The sequence below is a fragment of the Pan troglodytes genome, chromosome 10 (genome assembly GCF_028858775.2).
Source record: "Pan troglodytes isolate AG18354 chromosome 10, NHGRI_mPanTro3-v2.0_pri, whole genome shotgun sequence".
Lineage (NCBI taxonomy): Eukaryota > Metazoa > Chordata > Mammalia > Primates > Hominidae > Pan > Pan troglodytes.
Window position 1 is genome coordinate 132,455,300 of NC_072408.2, and position 23,112 is coordinate 132,478,411.

Genomic DNA, 23,112 nt, shown 5'->3' on the forward strand with positions numbered 1-23,112 from the left:
TGATCCTGGACAGCCCACTTCATCTCATTTACTCTGCACCATTCTTGCATGTCTACAATGTTCCAGGCCCCATCCATGAACTTAGGGTGCAGAAAATGAAATAAGGCAACAACCTTGTCTTCAAAGGACTTATATCACCATCCAATAAGGGCAGAGAAGTGTTAACAGGGTAGGTCTTAGTGTGAGAAGATACAAAGGTGACTGGGGATTCCTCAAACCCCAAGGTTCGTGGACTTATTGTCCTCGAGCTCACTGTGATAATTATTTGACTTTGCATACTCATTTCTAAAATAATCTTTAAAAACATCATCCTATACCATTGACAGTAGACTGAAAAATTGCTACTCAAATTTAGTTATGATGCTTGCGTTTGTGTTCACGATCTTACTAGAGTCCAGGGTTTGTGTGCGGTCCTTTTTGTCTTCAGCCATATCTGGTCAGAGCAATGTTTTCCAGAGTTACTTAGGTCAGTGCCTTTCTCCCCCACCCACTTCAGTGAGATCCTCCAAACATCGTGGTCGATGTTTTGATTAATATGTACAGAGTAAAATGTGCTTTTTGTGTAGAACTCTATGCAGTTCTATGGGTTTTCATGCATGGTCATATACTCACTACCACAGTAACCCGAAGAACAGTTCTGTCGCACCCTCACCAAATTCTGTTATGCTGTCCCTTTTAGTTAACATCACTCTCACCTCTCTCAACCACTGATTCATTTTGTGTTCTTACAGTTTGGTTTCTTCCAGGACAGGACATAAGTGGAATAATGTAATATGTAGTCTTTTGGATTTGACTTTTTTTTTTTTTTTTTTTGAGATGGAGCCTCGCTCTGTCGCCCAGGCTGGAGTCCAGTGGCTCGATCTCGGCTCACTGCAAGCTCTGCCTCCCGGGTTCACGCCATTCTCCTGCCTCAGCTTCCTGAGTAGCTGGGACTACAGGCGCCCGCCACCACGCCCAGCTAATTTTTTTATATTTTTAGTAGAGACGGGGTTTCACTGTGTTAGCCAGGATGGTCTCTATCTCGTGACCTCATGATCCGCCCACCTCGGCCTCCCAAAGTGCTGGGATTACAGGCGTGAGCCACCGCGCCCGGTCGGATTTGACTTCTTTCCCTAAAACATGCATTGAAAGTTCGTCTATGTTATTGTGTGAATTGATAGTGGGTTTCTTTTTATTGCTGTGTAGGATTCCATTGTATTGATTTACCACAGTTTATCTATTTGCCTGTTGAAGGACATCTGGCTGTTTCTAATTTTTGACACTTCTGAACACATCTGCTATAAACATTCACATAAGAATTTTTGTGCAAATGTGTTCTCAGTTCACCTAGGTGTGAGATTAATGGATCATTTAGTAAACTGGATGTTTAACTTTATAATAAATTGCCAGACTGTTTTCAAAGGCAGTTGTACAACTTTTCATTTCTACCAAAAATGAATGAGAATTCCTGTTGCTGTTCCACACTCTCAACAACATATGGTATTGAAATATTTTTCTTTTGCCATTCTAATGAGCTTGTAGTGTTATCTCTTAGTGGTTTTAATTGGTATTTCCTTGATAATTCTTGCTGTTATGCATTTTTTTCTGTGCTTATTTGCTATCTGTAAATCCTCTTCCCTAATGAAATGTTTTTAAGTCTTTTGCCAGTAAAATATGGTTGTGCTATTTTGGTATCTTTTATTTTTACTTTTGTTACTAATATTAACACACAATGCATTGTTACTAGTTTTGCTTTAGATAATTAGCTATTTTTTCAGAACAATTATAACTCTGAAAAAATGAATTTTATTCTTCCTTAAATTATTCCATTCTTAAGTGTAGATCTAGATTTCCAACTGACACCTTCTTTTTTTCTGCCTGAAGGACTTTCTTTAATATGTCTTATATATTCCTTTTGGTTTTCACCAGTTTAAGTATTACATGCCTAGGTGTTTGTTTCCATTCATCTGTTGATGGACACTGAGGTTGCTTCCAAGTCTTGGCTACTGTGAACAGTGCTTCAACAAACATAGGAGTGCAGATATCTCTTCAATATACTGATTTCCTTTCCTTTGGGAATATACCTAGCAGTGGGATTGCTGGATCATATGGTAGTTCAATTCTTAGGTTTTTGAGAGACTCCCAAGCTTTTCTCCATAGTGGTTGTACTAAGGTAGTTAGCAATTCTCTTAAGCTTTTGTCTAAAAAAATTAGTTCACCTTCATTTTTGATAGATTTTTTTTGGCTGGGTATAGAACTATAGGGCAATAGTTATTTATTTCGGAATCTTCATGATGCCATCCTATTGTCTTATTGCTTGCCTGATTTCCAACAAGAAGTCTGCCGTAATTGTTATCCATCTTCTTCTGTAGCTAATGTCTTATTTCTCTGGCTCCCTACAGGATTTTCTCTTTGCTTTTGGTTTTCAGCAGTTTGCATATTACATGCCTAAGTGTTTGTTTTGTTTATAATTGTCCTCTTTGGTTTCACATGACCTTCTTGGATCTGTGGTTTGGTGACTGCCAGTAATTCTGGAAAAATCTTGGTTATATAGTTTTTTCAAATATTTTTTGAGCCCTGTTTTATCTCTCTTTTTGGGATTCCAATTACATGTACATTAGACCATTTGACCCTCTCACAGCTCTTGGATGCCCTTTTCCTTTTCTTTGTCACTCTTATTCCCTTTGTGTTTCAGTTGGGGTAATTCCTATTGATTACCTTCAAATTCACTGCTTCTTTCCTTGGCTCTGCCTAGTCTACTGATGAGTAAATCAAGACATCAAGATCTTTGCTACTATGCGTTTTTATTTCTAGAATTTCCATTTTATTATTCCTTATTGTTTTATCCTCTTCTGAAATTACCCATCTTCTCCTTTATGTTGCCTATCATTTCCTCTAGAGCCTTTAACATATTCATCATAATTATTTGAAATTTCCTGTCTGATAGTCCAAACAACTGAATCATATCTGAGTCTAGTTCTAATTATTGATTTTTTTTCTCCCTGGGGGTGTGTTTTGTCTTGACTTTTGGTATGCTTTGTACTTTTCATTTAAAGATGGACATTTTGTATATCATATTTCATCTCAGAAGATACTGAGATGAATCCTTTTTATGATTAGAGTTGTGTATACCTTTCTTTCTAATAGGCCTATAATGTTGGGATTTCTGTTAATATAGTCAGAAGTTGGGCTAAGTTTGAGGGTTTTTTAACATTTTTTTAATTTTTAATTTTTATGGTACATATTTATAGGGTACATGAGATGTTTTGATACAGGCATGTGATGTGTAATAATCACATCATGGAGAATGGGATGCCCATCCCCTCAAGCCTTGTAAAATGAATTTGGAGGTATTCCCTCCTCCTCTGTTTTTTGGAATAGTTTGAATAAGATTGGTATTAATTCTTCTTTAAATAGTTGGTATAATTTAGCAATAAAGCCCTCAGGTCCCAGGCTTTTCTTTATTGGGAGACTTTTTGTTATGGCTTGGATCTCATTACTTGTTATTGGTCTCTTCAGGTTTTGAATTTCTTCATGATTCAATCATGGTGGGTTAAATGTGTCTAGGAATTTGTCCATTTCTTCTAGAGTTTCCAATTTATTTATGTATAGTTGCTTATGGTAGCCACTAATAATCCTTTGAATTTCTGCAGTGTCAGTTGTAATGTCTCCTTTTTCATCCCTGCTTTTGTTTATTTGGATCTTATCTCTTTTTTTCTTAGTTATTCTAGCTAAAAGTTTGTCAATTTTGTTTAACTTTTCAAAAAACCAATTTTAGAACAATTTTATTTTAGGTTCAGGGGTATATGTGCAGGTTTGTTATATAGGTAAACTCATGTCATGGGTGCTTATTGTATAGATTATTTTGTCACCCAGATACTAAGCCTAGTACCCAATATTTTTTCTGCTCCTCTTCCTCCTCCCATCCTCCATCCTCAATTAGGCCCCACTGTCTGTTGTTCCCTTCTTTGCATACATAAGTTCTCATCATTTAGCTGCCACTTATAAGTGAGAACATGTGGTATTTGGCTTTCTCTTCCTGCGTTAGTTTGGTAAGGATAATGGCCTGCAGATTCATCCATGTTCACACAAAAGACATGATCTCATTCTTAGAAAAAAACAACTTTTTGTTTCATTGATCTTTTGTATTGTTTTATTTAATTTAAATTCATTTATTTCTGCTCCAATCTTTATTTCTATTCTCTACTAACTTTGGGTTTGGTTTGCTGTTGCTTTTCTAGTTCTTTAAGATGAATCATTACATTGTTTATTTGAAGTTTTTCTTCTTTTTTTGATGTAGGCATTTACAGCTATATACTTCCCTTAGGATTTCTTTTGCTGTATGCCATAGGTTTTCTTATGTTGTGTTTCCATTAACATTAGTTTTAAGAAATTTTTCAATTTTTTTTTCTTAATTTGTTCATTGATCCAATGGTCATTCAGGAGCATGTTGTTTAATTTCCATGTATTTGCATAGTTTCCAAAATTCCTCTTGTTATTGATTTCTAGTTTTATTCCATTGTGGTCTGAGAAGATATTTAATATTGTTTCAAAATTTTTAAAGTGTTTTAAGACTTGTTTTGTGACCTAACATATTGTCTGTCCTTGAGAATAATTCACATGCTCAGGAGAAGAATGTATATTCTGCAGGCTTTGGATAAAATGTTCTGTAAATATCTATTAAATCCATTTGGTCTATAGTGCAGATTAAGTCCACTGTTTCTTCGTTGATTTTCTGTCTGAAAGATCTGTCCAATGTTGAAAGTGGGATGTTGAAGTGTCCAGCTATTATTGTATTGGAGTCTGTCTCTTTAGTTCTAATAGTGTTTGCTTTATATATCTGAGTGCTCCAGTGTTGGGAGCATATTTAGTTAAAATTGTTATATCCTTTTGCTGAATTAACTCATTTATCATTATATAGTGTCCTTCTTTGTCTCTTAGAGTTTTGTCTTGAAGTCAATTTGTCAGATATAAGCACAGCTACTCCTGTTCTTTTTTGGCTTCTGTTGGCATGGAATATCTTTTTCCATCCGTTTATTTTCAGTCTATGTGTGTCTTTATAGGTGAAATGTGTTTCTTGTAGGCAACACATCAATGGGTCTTTTTAAAAAATCCATTTAGCCACTCTGTTTTTTTATTGAAGAGTTTAATCAGTTTACATTCACTGTTATTATTAAGTAAGGACTTACTTCTTCCATTTTGTTACTAGTTTTCTGGTTGTTTTGTACTCTTCTCTTCCTTCTTGCTTTCCTTCTTATTTTCTTTCTTGTGAAGGTGATTTTTTTTGGTGATACAATTTACTTTCTTGCTTTTTTATATTTTATATGTTTGTTACATGTTTTTTAGTTTGAGATTACCGTGCGGCTTGCGAATACTATCTTATAACCCATTATTTTAAACTGATAACAACTTAACATGGTTTGCATAAACAAATAAGCAAAAAGAAAACTAATACAAACTCTACACATTAACATCATCCCCCCACTTTTAAACTTTTTGTTGTTTCTGTTTATATTTTTTTGTACTATGTCCTGAAGAGTTGTTACAGTTATTATTTTTGATTGGTTCATCATTAAGTCTCTCTACTTAGGATAAGAGTAGTTTACCCATCCCACTTATAGTGTTATAATATTCTGTATTTTTCTGTGTCCTTACTATTACTAGTGAGTTTTGCACCTTCAGGTGATTACTTATTGCTCATTAATGTCCTTTTCTTTCTGATTGAAATACTCCCTTTAGCATTTCTTACAGGACAGGCCTGATGATGAAATCCCTCAGCTTTTGCTTGTCTGGGAAAGTCTTTATTTTTCCTTTATGTTTGAAGGATATTTTGGCCAAGATATACTATTCTAGTGTCAAAGTTTTTTTTTCCTCCTTCAGCACTTTAAATATGTCATGCCACTCTCTTCTGGCCTTTAAGGTTTTTACTGAAAATTCTGTTGCTAGATGTATTGAGGCTCCATTGTATGTTATTTGTTTCTTTTCTCTTGCTATTTTTAGGATCTATTCTTTATCTTTGATATTGGAGAGTTTATTAAATGCCTTGTGGTAATCTTCTTTGGGTTAAATCTTCTTGGTGTTTTATAACCTTCTTGTACTTGGATAGTGACTTTTTTTTGTAGGTTTGAGAAGTTCTCTGTTATTATCTCTCTAAATAAAGTTTCTACCTGTCTCTTACTCTACCTCCTCTTCGAAGCCAATAACTCTCAGGTTTGTCCTTTTGAGGCTATTTTCTTGTAGGTGTGCTACAAGAAAATAGATTTTGTAGGTGTGCTTGCTTGATTTTTATTCTTTTTTTAAATTTTGTCTCCTCTGGAGATATATTTTCAAATAACTTGTCTTCAAGCTCACTGATTCTTTCTTGAATCTCCTTGTTCAATTCTGCTAGTAAGTGACTGGTGCGTTCTTCAGTATGTCAATTGCATTTTTCAGCTCAAGAATTTCTGCTTGTTTTTAATTATTTCAATCTCTTTGTTAAATTGATCTGATAGAATTCTGAATTCCTTCTCTGTGTTATCTTGAATTTCTTTGAGTTTCCTCAAGACAGCTATTTTGAATTCTGTGTCTGAATGGTCACATATCTCTCTTTCTCCAGGACTGGTCTCTTGTGCTTTATTTAGTTTATTTGGTGAGGACATGTTTTCATGGATTGCCTTGATACTTGTAGATGTTTAAATGTGTCTGGGCATTGAAGAGTTAGGTATTTATTATAGTCTTTACTGCCTGGGCATGTTTGTACCTGTTCTTTTTGGGAAGGCTTTCCAGGTATTCAAAAGGACTTAGGTGTTGTGATCTAAGCTGTATCTGCTTTAGGGGGCACCCCAAGCCCAGTAATGCTGTGTTTCTTGCAGACGCATAGTGGTACCCCCTTGATGGTTTTAGTCAAGATCTGGGAGAATTCTCTGGTTTATTAGACAGAGATTCTTATTCTCTTCCCTTACTTTCTTCCGAACAAATGGAGTCTCTCTCTCTCTCTGTTCTGAGCCACCTGAAGCTGAGAGTGGAGTGACATAAGCACCCCTGTGGCCACTCCCACTATGACTGTGCTGGGTCAGACCTGAAGCCAGCACAGCACTGGGTCTCATCCAAGGCTTGCTGTAACCATTCCCTGGCTACCAGTTATGTTTGCTCAAGGCCCTGGGGCTCTACAATCAGCAGGTGGCAAAGTCAGCCAGGTTGGTGCCCTTCCCTTCAGGGTGGTGAGTTTCCTCAGGCTCTGGGTAGGTCCAGAGGTGCTGTCTGGGAGCCAGGGACTAGATTCAAAAACCTTGGAAGTCTACCTGGTGTTCTATTGCATTGTAGCTAAGATGGCACTCAAACCACTAGACGCAGTCCTTCCCCCTCTTCCTTCGCCTTTCCAAATGCAGAGAAGCCTCACCCTGGGGCCACCACCACCACAGGCCCACAGAGTACTGCCAGACTACTGCCAATGTTCCCTTAAGGTACAAGATCTCTTCAGTCAGCTTGTAGTGAAGGCTACCTGGCCTGAGACTCACCCTGCAGGGCAGTGGGCTCCCCTCTGGCCCAAAGCAGGCCCAAAAATGCCATCCAAGAGCAAGTCTTCTAATTGAGGGCCCCAAGAGCCCACTTGGTGCTCTACCCATGTGTGGTCAAGCTGGTACCTAAGGTGCAAGAAATATTCTTTACTTTTCCCTCTGCTTTTCTTAAGCAGGAGTCTTGTCCTGTAACCATCACAGTTGGGAATGTGCTGAGTTTCACCTGAAGCCAGCAAATCTCAGAGGCTCAGCCATGGCCCTTGATGTAGTACCAGGATATTGCCGCTGGTTTTTCGAGACCCAAGGATTCTTCAGCTAGTAGGTAATAAATGCTGCCAGGACTGGCTCCTTTCCTTCAAGGCAGTGGGTTCCCTTCTGGCCCAGGGTATGTCTAGTAATGTTATCTGGGAGCTAGAGCATGGAAAGCAGGCCTCAGGACTCTGATCAGTGCCCTATTCTGTTGTGTCTGAGTTGCTATCCAAGATGCAAGACAAAGTTCTCCCCATTCTTCCTTCTCTCCTCAAGTGGAGGGAAGGGGTCTTTTGTGGTACTGTAAGCTGTACAGCCTGGGGGTGGGGAAGGGTGATGCCAGCACTCCTTTAGCTGCCCCAGCTGGTGTCTCAGTAGGTCATGTGCCCCCAGGTCCACTGGCCCTGGGCCCAGTTCAGCACTAGGACTTGCCTAGGTGTTGTAATCCTTGTGGACTAGACTGCCTTTCAAGTTTATTTAGGAACACAGAGCACTTTAGCCCACAGTGGTAAGGATTGCAGAAATTCAAGTTTGGACTGCTGGGATTGGAGATTCCTCTCTGCCTAGGGCTGGATTTATTTAATTTATTTATTTATACTTTAAACTCTGGGGTACATGTGCAGAACGTGCAAGTTTGTTACATAGGTATACATGTGCCATGTTGGCTTGCTGCACCCATCAACCCGTCATCTACATGAGGTATTTCTCCTAATGCTATCCCTCCCCTAGCCCCCACCCCCAACAGGCCCAGTGTGTGATGTTCCCCTCCCTGTGTCCATGTATGCTCATTGTTCAACTCCCACTTATGAGTGAGAACATGCAGTGTTTGGTTTTCTGTTCCTGTGTTAGTTTGCTGAGAATGATGGTTTCTAGCTTCATCCATATCCCTTCAATGGACACAAACTCATCCTTTTTTATGCCTTCATAGTATTCCATGGTGTATATGTGCCACATTTTCTTTATCCAGTCTATCATTGATGGGCATTTGGGTTGGTTCCAAGTCTTTGCTATTGTGAACAGTGCCACAGTAAACACAGGTGTGCATGTGTCTTTATAGCAGCATGATTTATAATCCTTTGGGTATGTACCCAGTAATGGGATTGCTGGGTCAAGTGGCATTTCTGGTTCTAGATCCTTGAGAAATCACCACACTGTCTTCCACAATGGTTGAACTAATTTACACTCCCACCAACAGTGTAAAAGCATTCCTATTTCTCCACATCCTCTCCAGCATCTGTTGCTTCCTGAGATACCGTCTCATGCCAGTTAGAATGGCGATCATTAAAAAGTTAGGGCTGCTTTAAATGCTCCCTCTGTAGGTGGGTGTCAGCAAATTTGGTATGGTTTCTCTTTCTGCTATAATAGGGTGGCACTGAGTTCAATGCCTCACAATTGCGGTGCTCTCCCTCCCCCAGTGCACTGAAATGCTCTCTGCAGCACACTGCCACTGCTGGGAGTGGGTGTGGGTGGTGTTGGTGATTCGAGACTCCCTTTTCTACCTCTTCAGTGCCTCTTTCAGTGATATTAAGTTAAAGCCAAGTACTGTTAGTGCTCCCCTGAGTTTTGGTTCCCATGAAGGTGCTTTTTTGGTGTGTAGATAGTTGTTAAATTGATGTCCTTGTGGTGGGGACGGTCGATGGAGCCTTCTATTTTACCATCTTGCTTTCCTCCTCCCCAGGTTTGATTGCTATATGGTTACACTCAGTGCACCATCGGCTTGAAATTCCTTTAGTGATTCCTTGCACTTAGAATGTGAGCTAATTTTCCAGAGGTTATTTTCTCAGTGTCCACTTCCTTCTTGGCTTTGAATATTTCCAATGTGCTCAAGAGAGAATCTGTTTCTTGTAGCTCTCCTAATTGTATTCCCTATTATTTTTACTTGGTGCTTCTTAGCCTAGTGGAGGACCAGGGCCAAATTCTCTGATGTTCTGATTAAGCATTAGGCTTAGTAGACACTGTATCACTTAGCCTCTAGTGTATGGCTTTCAAAGGTGCTCCTACCTCTCTTCAAGCTGTAGTGTGTCTAGCATGTTTCTCATCCCTCCCTCCGGGTAGAGCTTTCTGTTTCCTTCCCTTTAGATGCAATGAGTTTCCACAGTATCCTGATTGACAGTTTTTATTATACTTCTGCCTGAAGACTAAGACTTTTGTCCCGTAGGGGAAATAGAAGAGATGAAACTGCAGAAATTTAGCACTGACTGCCGTTTCTCTCTGCTGCCAGGATCATGAAGGAAGCTGTCTTGAGATTATCTCACATCTTCTCTCTAAGTGTCTGGTGAGATTCTTAGAACCTGCAAGAGGGTGCAAACTCCCCTGTATTTACAGTCCCCAGGGTCTTTACACTCTCACAATAGTCCACATTTGTTCTGTAGACATGTATCTAAAAGTTTTGCTTGAATCCTTCTTATCAGCTTATGTGGCTTTCAGCAATGTCTACCCCAGGGAAGCAAATGCTTAATATATATTTCTCCCTGAAGGATCATGTCTTTCTCTAGATTGCAGGTTAGTTTGTTACCCTGCAGCCACAGTTCTCAGACAAACTTAATAAAAATTATTAATTTGTAGTTTGATAAGGGTGGGAGAAATGCTTTTCAGTGCTCTACATTTCTGAGTTGAAACTGGGGACCTGGCTGTCTTGATTTTGTCTCCGATTTTTATCAGAGATAATCCAGGCTGCTTTAAATACACAAAAACTAAGAATGAACTCAACATATAGCGGGGATCAGAGGATACTCAACATAGAGAGGGGATCGGAGATCTGAACTTATTTCTTTAGCTTTATGAACCCTGAATATCTGAGACAAATCCCAGTCAACTTAGAAAGTTTATTTTGCCAAGGTTAAGGACATGCGCCTGTGTCACAGGCTCAGGCGGTCCTGATGACATGTGCCCAAGGTGGTAGGGCACAGCTTGGTTTTATACATTTTAGGGAGGCATGAGACATCAATCAATATATGTAAGATGAACATTGGTTCCATCCGGAAAGGTGGGACAACTGGAAGCAAAGTGGGGGGGCAACTTGAAGCGGGTAGGGGACTTCCAGGTCATAGGTAAATAAGAGAAAAAATGTTGCATTTCCATCATTGTGGCTGAAAGCAACCAGGGAAAAGAGCCTGGGGTAACCACTGACACAAGTAACAATAAGGATGACTCTCAGAATCATCATACTTGTGAAAAAAGCCGGACATAAAGAGTGCAGATTGTGATTCCGTTTATATAAAATTCTAGAAAATAAAAACCAATCTGTGGTGATGAAAAGCACATCAGTGGTTGCCTGGGGCCAGGAGAAGAGGGAGCCATGGACTGAAAAGACGCATTAGGATCTGTTTTTGGGGTGACAGAATGTTCTGTCTGTGTAGTGTTTTCATGGGTGGACACTGCCAAACTCATTGAACTTTATCCTTTAAATGGATACACTGTATTCCACATAAATTATAATTCAATCTGGTTGATAAAAAGTACTGATGTGTGTATTTAGGTCTTGCCTTTCCCAATCGGCCTGTGGTCCTCTGGAGGAAGGGCCATGTTGTCCTTGCCTGGGCTGCACTGAAGCAGTAACACAGTGCTGAGGAGGCCTCTGGCACAGAGAGACTGAGTGGGAAACATGCTCTGCCTTTCACCAGCTGTGATTCCTTAACTAGCAGCCTCTCCTTGGCCTCAGTCTACCCTCCATAATATAGAGACAAAAATGTAATGTACAGAGTATTTGGAGAGGTTAACGGGTATAATTCTACATAAAATTTTGAAAACAACGCAGGGTTCATAGTAAGAACTTAATACATGATATATATTATTATTCCTTTTGGCATTTATTATTAGTTAAAAACTCAAGGTAAAAGGAATATTTTTGAGTACCTACTGCGCCTCAGACACAGTACACTTCACTAAACTCAGTAATACATACAAAGTGATTCAGATGATAAGTGAATATCTAAGGTTTTTCTCTACATAGTTTTGATTCTTTTTGCCTCTTTTAATATAGAATTTCAGCATTGTTTGTACGTTTGTGAGAAACATACTACCTGATTCTGTAGCATTTTTTTTTTCTTCTAACATAGCAGCACATGTCTCGGGTTGGCAGAGGGGTCATGAGGGAAGCCCAACGTGCAGTCAGCCTCCCATCAGGGCAGGCAGGTGGGTCAACAGTGTGGCAAACACAGAGGGTGGCTGATGCACAGATTAAATTCTTGCTTCTTTTTAAAATAGAACATGAAGTAAATGATGTGTCTTACAAGATACCCAAAGGAAACATATTCACATCTGGAGAGCCCCTTTTAGCCTCTTTTATTATAAAGCAATGTAGTTGCAAAAGTGTAATTTGACAGTAAAAATATTAACCTCTAAAGGCAACTTTCCCAGGATGACGTTTAGAAGCCACCTCACACGTGCTCACAGATTAACATGACACAAATCATCTGTTTTCAATCTGCATGTTCCTGCCCTCAGCTCTTCTTATATTAGGATTCACAGCATTTGGTTTTTGATGTTCCTCTTGAGGCTCAGAGAGCCCTGAAGGTATCATTTAGATGAATGATGGGAATCTGGCTCTGATCTTTATTTTGCTATGTCTTCCTGTCATCTCCCCACATCCCTCCTTCTCCTGCCAATAAAACACACATGTACCTCATACATAGAGATCTTAATTCCGAGTTAAAAGGCCAAATTGACCACTGGGAATCCAAGGCCTCACATTTATCAGCTTTGTTCCTTCTGGTCTGTCTTCTCTCATAATATATGAAATCACTTTCACTTTTCTTAATGTCATTACCATGATAACCTTGTGTAAGTCACCTTCTTTGCCTTCTTACAGATACACACACTACTGATGATGGTGTACAGAAATGAATGGGTCTCAGAGGAAACAGTTGTGACATATTCATTCACACACTCAGCATCTATTTATTGAATAACTTCTATGTGCCCAGCACTGGGCTATTAGCAGAGACAGCAGGGAAAAGGAGAAAGGTCCATGTTCTGAAGCAGATTACCATCAGGTGGGGAAGATAGATAAGAAACAACCAGGAGCATTAGGAGAGTGGTAATTATTGTGAAGAAGTACATTATATAACAGAGCAATCTGGTGCAATTAATACAGTGTAAGTGACATGATATAAGCAATAGGAAGAGTCTAAGTAATGGAGCAATGTTGTAAATTCAGTGTACACAGTAGCACACACAGCAAATTAGATACAGGAAAATAGTGAGCAGAGGCGGGTGCCAAGTTTAAATTAGGAGTGGCTCCGGGAACGCATTCTGAGGGGTGGCATTTGAGATGCAGTCCTATGTCATTTATAATCCTTTTGGTGGCAAGTAACAAAACCACATAGACCAAGATGGCTTTAGCCACAAGAACGACAATCACCTGATAAAACGCCTCAAAGTCGGGGGGTCCAGGTGGGCTGGTCCAGCGGCTCCTCTAGGTCGTCAAGGGCCCGGGTTCCTTAGCTTCCAGGGTCAGTCTGGGCCACGGCTGGCTCCCTCAGGGCTCTGAGATCCCTGCAGCAGTTCCTGTCGTCAGTTCCCACAGGACAACATGCGGTGGGAGGAGGAGGCGCCACTTTCGGTGAGTCTCTTTGATCAAGGAGATGTTTCCCAGAAGCCCCAGTAGCCTTCTCACAGCTCACTGGCCAGAGTAATAGCACGTGCTTTCCCCTAAACCAATCATTGGCAAAGCGGATGCGGGTTTAATGATGGAGTTAGGGAGGCCTGTGGTGAATGGAGGGCAGTGGATTTCCTGAAGAAAACCTTATTAGTATTAGAAAAGAGGAAAGTGTATGTGTGTCGGGCAGAGGTGCTGGTGCATAGTTGACTGGCCAGTAGAAAACCACTTATGAAGGACATCAGATCATATCCTCAGAAGACCATGGCATGGCCTTGGGATGGGGCTAAGCCTAGGAGAGCTCAGGGGAGCAGTGAAGACACGTGAAGAGGGGCCTGTGCCGGGTAGGGAGGGCGTGCAAGGTGAGGCCAGAGAAGGAGGCAGGTCCAGGGCATTAGGGCCTGGTAGGCCCCTGTAAGGTGTTTGGATTGTATCTGGTATAGCAGAAGTTCCTGGAGAGGACAGAGGTGATCCAAGCAGAGGAGACAGCCCTGGGCCAGCAGTCAGCAGTCAGGTGCCGGCTCACAGTGTTAGATACACGCAAAATGCTGTGCAAGAGGCGGTCCCTTTCTCTATGCTGGATTCAGTACAGGTAAAATGAGGCTCATGGCACCCACCTCGTGGCATTACCGTGGGACTTACTGCATTGAAAGGAGAGTGTTGCGGCAATGAGGTCCTGTACAAGTATGAGCTGTCTTGTTCTCATTATTTGAGATAGTTATAAAATCCCTGTGAATACTGAATTAGCGAGTACTGAACCTTTGCTTGTAGGAGAAATAGACACACACACACACACACACACACACACACACACATTTCTAATAGTCTATAATCTTCTATTACAAAAGAAATATTGAAGTTTGGAAGTGTTAGGTGACTTGTCTGAGGCTGCCTCACTAACAGGTGCCAGAGTAGGGATTCAGATTCTGTCCCACTGGATCCAGCGCCCAAGCTGAAGCTTCCCACACGGTGCTCCACTGCCCCCTATATTGTCCATGCTCTGGTCTTTGTATGAGAGCTGAGACAAGAAGGCAGAGCGAGTACTTGCTTGACCTCAACTGGGGATGTGTGCATGGCAGGTGGTTCAAAATTTTCCCCTCTCTGTGCAATTCCACAAATGACCAAAAAGGTACTGCAAGTACTGACTTTGGGGTTACAAATAACTTTTAGGGAGTAGATGAGTTTGCAAATATGGAATCCACAAATAATGAGGGTCATCTGTAATTGGTGAGACCATGAAGTGAGAAACTGTGGTTTCTGTATATCTAATATATCCTTTGTACGTTGTTAGATACCTCAAGTCTTAGTACTCAATATGATTAGCCTTATTTGTGCTGTTTTAATTGAATTACTTAAAATGGAGGCATACACTTTTTTAAGGGTATGCATGTCCCAGGAGAAAAAACTCGAAAGATAGTCAACATAAAGAATTGCTAAGCCCTCTTACTTTGTTATGTTTTTAATTAATTTATTTTTCCCATATGAGCTATACATCACTTCCTAAAAGATGGGGCAGGTTTAAGACTGTAGTGCTCCACAAGGATGCAGACAGTTACATTATTTCATTCCTTATGAACATAGAAAGGGCCTCACAGTTTCCAAAACTGGTGTGTTCTCTCCAGTGGGATGTGATTCAGAGTGATTTGAAGTGTGATTGGGGGTGGCTGGGTAGCAGTAAACAAGGGAGAACCATAATTTTCCACAAATGCAAGAGGGTTGAGGTCTGCACTACAGAACATTGGACTGAGAAAGTTCTGGCAATAGGTGATAACCACCTGAGCTAGGGAGAAGTGAGAGCAGAACTCCCCAGTGTATCCACTGCAGGTTTCTAAATCATAGGGGACCTCAATCTCTTTTTTTCTGAGCAGGGTTGGGGGGACTTCCTTCTCTCGAGGTAGTCTGCATGCCACAGGCAGAACAAGCAGTGAGTTCAGGGGAAATCAGAGGTCTTACTGAGCCTTCACCTTCTCCTAGTGCAATGCTTCCTTGGGAAGGCAGATATTTCTCTATAATGGGGCTTCCACACCTTGAGTACCTAAATGGATGGCAGTCAGGCTCAGCATTGTGTCAGCATCTATTAAAAATAAGAATATGACCCTCCACTCCATTTTCTTCTCTGAATGGAGATCTTGTTCTGATTATTCTCTTTACAGTCCTGGGCACAATGAAGCAGATTTAACTGCCTCAAACATGCTCTAAAATACAGCTAATTTGCTTGCTTCATTGTTGTTCTTCTCTCTCTTTTTACAAAATAAAGCAAAGAGAGGGATAGAAGTAGATTTTCTTTTTTTAATTTGAAAAGTTAAAGAAATGCCATATTCAGCTCCCTATGGAATTTTGGGGATGAGAGACACATTAGCTATCAGGCCTAATGGTAGCTCTATCTACTACCATCTTAGGCCTGGAAGGAAAAAGACTTTAGACTGCTAAGTTCTGACAGGATAGGAAAGGGGCTCCAAAAATGAACTTAGCCAGACTCCAGTAACTCTTCAGCAATCCTTGTTCATTGCTTTGTGGACTGGGATTATCAAGTCAAAGTCTCAGTGATTTCAGCAGATCTCCCAATGGGTAGCCTATGTTAATTATACTTAAGGATTCCTAAAGACGTCATGGGTGTTGAGAAGTGGAAGTGACAAGGATCCATCCCTGTGACTGGGGATGCAGGGTGAGTCTTAAGTGTCCCATTAGCTATTTTCTCCTTGGTTTCCATGTCGAGCTATAGTGTAGAGCTGTTGGGTGGCAAAAGGCTGATTTCATTTCCAAGGAAGCACATTCATATTAGTGCTATTTTTTTTGGCGGGGTGGGTGGGGAGGTGGTAATTTATCTCAAACCACTTGGAAGTTTACTCTTTAAGTTTGGAAGTGGGCACTTCTGACATTGTTCTTGAGCCATTCACTTGACCATGTCAAATAGGCAGTTGGGCATGTGTGTCTGGGGCTCAGAAGGGAGGCCTGAGTTGTAGTTACAGATTCGAGTGAGGAAGAGAAGCAACAAGAATAAGTCGTCCTAGTTTCTGGCTTGCAAAAGTGGGGCTGTGGTGGCTCCACTGGTTGAGGTGGGGGCCCTGCCAGCAGCACAGGCTTGACACTGCCCCTCAGCAGTATGAATGCAAAGGTTGCACAATACTTTTTATTTTCTGTCCTCTGCTCATGAAATGATTTGTGATCCCTTTTTCTTCTCTCTACCTAGATACATAAATACATTTTCCTGATTGTCCAGGAGAGAAAGTCAGCAACAATTTATTTGCTTATCCTGAAAATGTGAAGTAAAATGGGGACTTAAATGGTCTAATGCTCAACCTACTGAAGCATGCACATTAGAGAGGCCACCCCCAAGTGCTGAGTCAAAAGACCACGGTGAAATGCCACATTCGTTCTGCAAAATTATAGCTGAATGGGGCAAAAATAATTATATCCATGTTTCTAATGCATTTCACAACTATTTTGCCTACCAGGATTTTAATCTAGTGCAAAGCTTTCCTGATTTTTCAGAGAACCTCAGTATGACTTGAATAATGTGCTTTTTCAGTAACATAAAAACCTTTTATGCATCTTCAGATATGGTGCAAGAGTGAACTATGAGGCACCTGGGGTTTGATTAGTGATCGTTTGAGTACATAAAAAAGGTAAGATAAAGAAAAACACACATACACACAAAAGGCAACAGAGGTTATATAACTCCATTAAATTATGTTAATGGTTTTACTTGTCAGTATTTTGTAATACAAAATAGTTTTCCTGGAGTCTATTTGTCAGTGTTTGTCACTAATTAGTGCCTACAAATTACCTTTTGTACAAGTTCTGTTCATTGGGTTGTTTTGGTGTCTAATAAATCAGAGCTGCTGCAGTTCATGAACTTTCACTGTTGTTGTTTTTTCCTTGTGCTTTTCCTACTGATGCATCTCAAGGTTCTACCTCCTTCCCAAAGGTTTCCAACAACTGTGATTCCATTTTTGTGAATGGGAAGGAAATGAAGAGCAAAGTGGACACGATTGTGAACTTCACCCACCAGCACTTCACCTCCCAGTTCGAGGTCACTGTCTGGGCACCCAGGCTCCCCCTGCAGATTGAGATCTCAGACACCGAGCTGAGCCAGATCAAGGGCTGGAGGATCCCGGTTGCTGCCAACAGAAGGTGAGGAATCAAAGAGAAGGCTGTGGATCCGATTGTCCTGGAGCCCAGATCTTTGTGGGAGGCAAACTTGCCCTCAGGGACTCAAGCCGTTGGGAAGCAACATCCACAGCGGGAAGCGTGGTCTGGGCTTTGGGTTCAGATGGATCTGACTTGAGTACTTAGTAGCACCTTGACATGAGGAAATTATAATGAAGATGATAATAGTAACAACCTCATAGAACAGTTGCTAGGATTCAGGAAAACGAATGCAATACATAACAAGCACCTAGCAGAAGATGTGGCATTTAGGACATAGCTATTTTCTATTCCTTACTCACTTCTTTATTGTTCATTCCTATGTTATTCACTCTCAGTTCCCCTGCTTGTAAATGTCAGCCTTCCTCCATGGAGCACAGTACAGTGGTTAAGACCGTGGGCTGTGGGATAAGGCTGCCTGAGTTGTTCCCCGCCACCATCCCGCACCGGGCAAGACTCTTCCTTTTTTTGCCTGAATTTTAACCCCAGCTTTACAACTTGTACCTGTGTGACATTGGACATGTGATTTAACCTATCTCTTTCTCAGTTTCCTCATCTATCAATTAGGGATGATAACATTACTGAAGGGTTGTCCCCAGAACTCAGTGAATGGATATATACTATAGTAGACAGTTCTAAAGACGACTCTCGCCTGTAATCCCAGCACTTTGGGAGGCCAAGGCAGGCGGATCACGAGGTCAGGAGATCGACACCATCCTGGCTAACATGGTGAAACCCCGTCTCTACTAAAAATCCAAAAAAAATAGCTGGGTGTGGTGGTGGGCGCCTATAGTCCCAGCTACTGGGGAAGCTGAGGCAGGAGAATGGCCTGAACCCGGAAGGCGGAGCTTGCAGTGAGCCGAGATCTTGCCACTGCACTCCAGCCTGGGTGACAGAGCGAGACTCCGTCTCAAAAAAAAAAAAAAAAAAAAAAAAAGATAACTCTCCCTCCGCATGATCCCCATCTCCTGTTTCTTCAAACCCTAATCTGGTAGTGCTGGGAGGGGATTTTACAGATGTAACTACAATCCCAAATCAATGGACCTTAAAATACAGAGATTAGCCAGGTGGTGGGACCCAACAGATAAGCCCTCTGCAAGCAGAGAGTTCCTGCCAACTGGTAGCAGAAGGGGAAGTTGGGAAGATTTGAGGATGAGAATGACTTGCTGATGTACTGCTGGCTTTGAAGGTGGATTGAGCCACTTGCTGAGGAATGTGGATTAAGCCACTTGCTGAGGAATGTGGGTAATCTTTAGTAGCTGAGAGCAGCCTCCAAATGACAACCAGCCAGGAAATAGGGCCTCAGTTCTATAACCTTAGGAACAGAATTCTGTCAACAACGTGGCTGATCTTAGAAGTGGATTCTTCCTTAGCACTTCCAGATAAGAGACCAGCCCAGCTGACGCCTTAATATTGAACTTGTGAATCTCTGTGTAGAGACTTAAGTTGAGCCTGCCTGGATTACTGGCTTGCAGAACTGTGAGTGTGTTCGTGTGGGCATTGCTTTAAACCATGAAGTTTGTGGTCATTTGTTATGCAGCAATAGAAAACTAATACAGAGCCTGTTGCCCAGGGGTGGAATGTAGCCGTAACTCATACCTCAAATGTGAGCGTGCCTTTGGCATCAGGCAGTGAGTGGAGGCTGGAAGATTTTGAGGAGCATAATGGAGAAAGCCTCAACTGCCTTGAACAGATTGTTAGTAGAAACGTGGGTGTTAAAGACATTGTGCATGATGCATGAGGATCATTGTAGAGAAATCCCAAGTCACCTTACAGAAAGCCGAGATCATTGTGGACAAATGGGAAGTAGAAATCTGAACTTCAAAAACGCTGCCAGTGAGGGTTCAGGGGGAGGTGAGGAGCATGGATTCTGGTTAGGTGGTGACAGAGTGCTTAGCAAGGTTGTTCCCTGCAGGTGTGTGGAAAGCAAGTGAGGTCAGATAGTTAGCTGAGGAGAAGTCCAGGCAAACTACTGAATGTGCACTTGGATTCATCTTGCTGCTAATAGCAGAATGCAAGAGGATAGAGAAAATTTTGGAAGGGCTATGAGACAAAAAGAAACAGGGACCTGATGATGTTGAAATTTTCAGTATTTCCAGACAGCAAATGATGAAGAAATTTTAAGAGATTCATTGTCAGGAAAGTGTGCTTTAAACAAAAGGCCAAGGTGGATCTCGAAAACCCTTGCCGAAACTTGAAGGGCCGCTGGGGGAAGTGATACTGCCCTGCCTGCCTGACATCTTCCAGCCTCCACCCAGCCCAGGGAACTGCCCTCGTCTCCTATGGGCAAACCCAGAGGGATTCAAGTGGGATTCCTGCTTCACTGTGGGAATCCACAGTGCCAGGGGAACAAAACAGACCAGAATAGCACCTGAGGGCTCTCAAGCCAAATTTTCATTAGAACCTAAGTGCACAAAAGTAGGCTAGGACGTAGGCACTAAACAAAGCAAATTTAACTACAATAGATTTCAGCTGCACCCAGGGTTTCCTGTCATAATGTACAGAACGTCCAGAATATAACTGAAAAAATTCATTTGTCATACCAAGAATTAGATAAACCACAACTTGAATGAGAAAAGGTGATCAACTGATGGCAGTGCCCAGATAAATCAGATGTTAGAATATCTGACAAGGATTTTAAAGCAGCCATACCAAAGGAAAAAAGAAAAGCTTTCAGTAGGAAATTACAAATAGCCTTGGAACCAATTAAAATGGGAAATATCTCAGCAAGGAAAGATAACTTATAAAAAAGAACCAGATGTAAATTATAGAAAATATAGGAAAGAGGGAGAACAAAAGCCCTCAATAGGCTCGGCAGTACAGTGGAGATGACAGAGGATAAAATCAATGAACCTGAGGACAGACAATGCAATTTACTTAATCTCAATAACAGAGAAAATAGGCTTGGGGGAAAAAGGGAACAGAGCATCAGGGACTTGTGGGACCATAACAAAAGATCTAGGATTCCCGTAATTAGAATCCGAGAACAAGAGGAGAAAAGGTGTCGGGCTCAAACAGTATTTGCAGAAATAATGGCTGAAAACCTCTCCAATTTGTCAAGAGACATAAACACATAGTTTCAAAAAGCTTGGGAAACCACAAACATGATAAACCCAAAGAAATCCGTGTGAAGACACATTGTAATTAAACTTCTGAAAATTAAAGACAAAGAAAGTCTTAAAAACATCCAGAGAGAGGTTATACCAATTTGAATGGCAATGAATTTCTTGCCTGAAACCACGGAGGCCAGAAGGATTTGGCACATTTTTCAGGCGCTAAAAGAAAGGAACTGTCAGCCTCAAATTCTTTACCTGGCAAAAGTATCCTTTAGGAATGAAACGAGAATAAAGACATTCTTAAATGAACAAAAGTTGGAGAGTTTGTTTCAGGAGACCTACCTTTAAAGCGTGGCTAATGGAACAGAAAAAATTGTAATGGAAAAGGATTTGGAACTTCAGAAAGGAAAGAAGAATGATAGAATGAGTAAAAACACTGTTGAATAGGATAGACTTTCCTTCGCATCAATTTTTTACATCATGTTTGGTATTCAAAGGGAAAATTATGACATTATCTGATGTGGTACTTAGGATAGACAGAAAAACATACTTAAAACAATTGTATTCTTAAAAGCGGTCAGGGTAATGGGACTTACAGGGAACTAAGGTATCTACACTCAAAGTAGCAAAGCTTTGGTATCATTAGACTGTAATAAGTTATGCTTGTATGTTAATAAGCTCTATGTATACCATTGCCAATTTCCTGGTTTTGATATTTTCCTATAGTTAGGAAGATGCTAACTTCAGGGAATTGCGTAAAGAGTGTATAAGATCTCCTGTTTTTTTTTTTTTTTTTTTTTTTTTTTCTGTTGTTGTTGTTTTAGCTTTTAGTGAATTTCTAATTATTTTGAAATTAAAAGTTTAAATAAATGAATAGGATACAATCTGTCCTAAAATAACAGGATTATTTTGTTTCATTACTACAGGATTTATAACATCTGATGTATTCATTGACCATTGTTATGATACTGCCACATTTTAGTGAAACACAAGCCTAGTGGTGTTCTTCTTAAATTTTACCCATTAATTTAAAGGAAACTTCCCATTGCTAGCACAAATGGTCAACTAGTGTCATTTATCATAAAATAAATTTAACCTAAAATTATTGCAAAGAAAATTAAACAATGTTGTTAGATTCTGAGTAGACACTATTGCCTGCCTATGTGAGCTTGTCTTTATTAACTAAAGGAAAGTAGTTAGTTCCGAGAAGCTTTAAAGACATCCTAGCACAGAACAGAGACATTCCCTGTGACATATTCAGAAGGACTGGAAAATAAAATGGGAATAACTTTTCAGTATGTTATTCAATTTTTTTAATTGAATGCTATGTTTCTTTGCCACCTAACACCATCTCTCTTACTCACGGAGATACTCATTTCTTACTTTGGGAAACCAAAATTGTTACGCTATTGTGCTGGTGAAAATTTTTCTATCATTTTCTAAATGGTTCTCAGACCTTTCAGGGAGGCGGAATGTCATATAGTAAAGAAGGTGGGTTTCAGAAGTCAAATGGAGCTGTATCCAGACCTGCTAATTGCCAGCTATCTGGGCTACATATTCACCACTCTGAGCCTGGTTTCTTTATGCAAAAATAAGAACATGTTTCATAGCTGTTGTGAAGATGAATGGACTTAGCTATAGAAAGGAAGAGGACTCACATGATGGGGCAGCTGGTCTGGCTGTGTGGGCCCTGCCTCGGGAGACAACCAGCTGTGTGGCCCTGGCTGAGTGGCCGCACAAACCGTGTCTTGGTTTCCTCATTGGTAAGATCAGGGAAATAATTCAACCTTGCTCTTTGGGGGTGTGTGAAGATTACATGAATTAAATATGCACGGCTGTTGTGTGCTGCGTGGGCGATGGATGTCCGCTCTCATCATTATGTAAGCACGTGGAAGAAGACACACAGTAGGTCTGATTCAGCATGCATGAGTCGCTCCCCTTCCCCCCTTCTCCCCTGACAGAATCCCCAGGCACTGAGGGCACAGACTGGTCAGTAGTCACCAAACAAAGCACTCTCATAAAGGGACACAGGACTGCTACTTCTTGAGGGGAATGTTCTGGAATTGCAGAGCCAGAGAGACTTTCTCAGGGTGGATTGTGGACAGGTGGAGGTTAGAGGATAACAGGTGCCAGGGAGAGAGGAAGGGCCAGAGCCATAAGGAAGGAAGGGAGAAGCCAGGATGGGCAACAGGAGAGACACATTTCAGATGTTTTAGCAGTAGCTTGAGCAGGTTTGCTCACAGAGCAGTGATTTTAGATTACGGTAGGACGGTGGAAGGAGAGGATCCTTTGGCAAACTTTAGGGCCATAAGCTCAGGAAGTTGCTTCTTTCTGTACAGACTCAAGGGCCTCAGCTGATGAGGAGGTCGGGTGTTAGAACCGTCCACTGCTGATGGTTCCTGGTTGGTCTGGGGTTCCTAAAGGGCCATTTCTGAGGTGTCATCATATCTTGACCTACTTGGTCCTCATGTGGAACTACGAGAGAGGAAAGGGGCCAGCTGTTCCTATGTTCATTTCCAAGGGGAGGTAGCTGAGCCTGTGAGAGGGTAGAGAACTTGGCATGAGGTCCAATGGGAGGGGTCAA

General features: G+C 41.1%; 1 protein-coding gene across 9 annotated transcripts in view; it reads left to right on the forward strand.

Annotated features, from left to right (window-relative positions):
* TMEM132B (transmembrane protein 132B) overlaps positions 1–23,112 on the forward strand; it is a 505,248-nt gene that overhangs the window by 473,422 nt on the left and 8,714 nt on the right. For all 9 annotated transcript variants that reach the window (XM_054664703.2, XM_063785293.1, XM_063785292.1 and 6 more), the window contains one exon: positions 17,252–17,457. In XM_054664703.2, the coding sequence (XP_054520678.2) occupies positions 17,252–17,457 (206 nt within the window). The remainder of the gene's footprint in view (positions 1–17,251; positions 17,458–23,112) is intronic.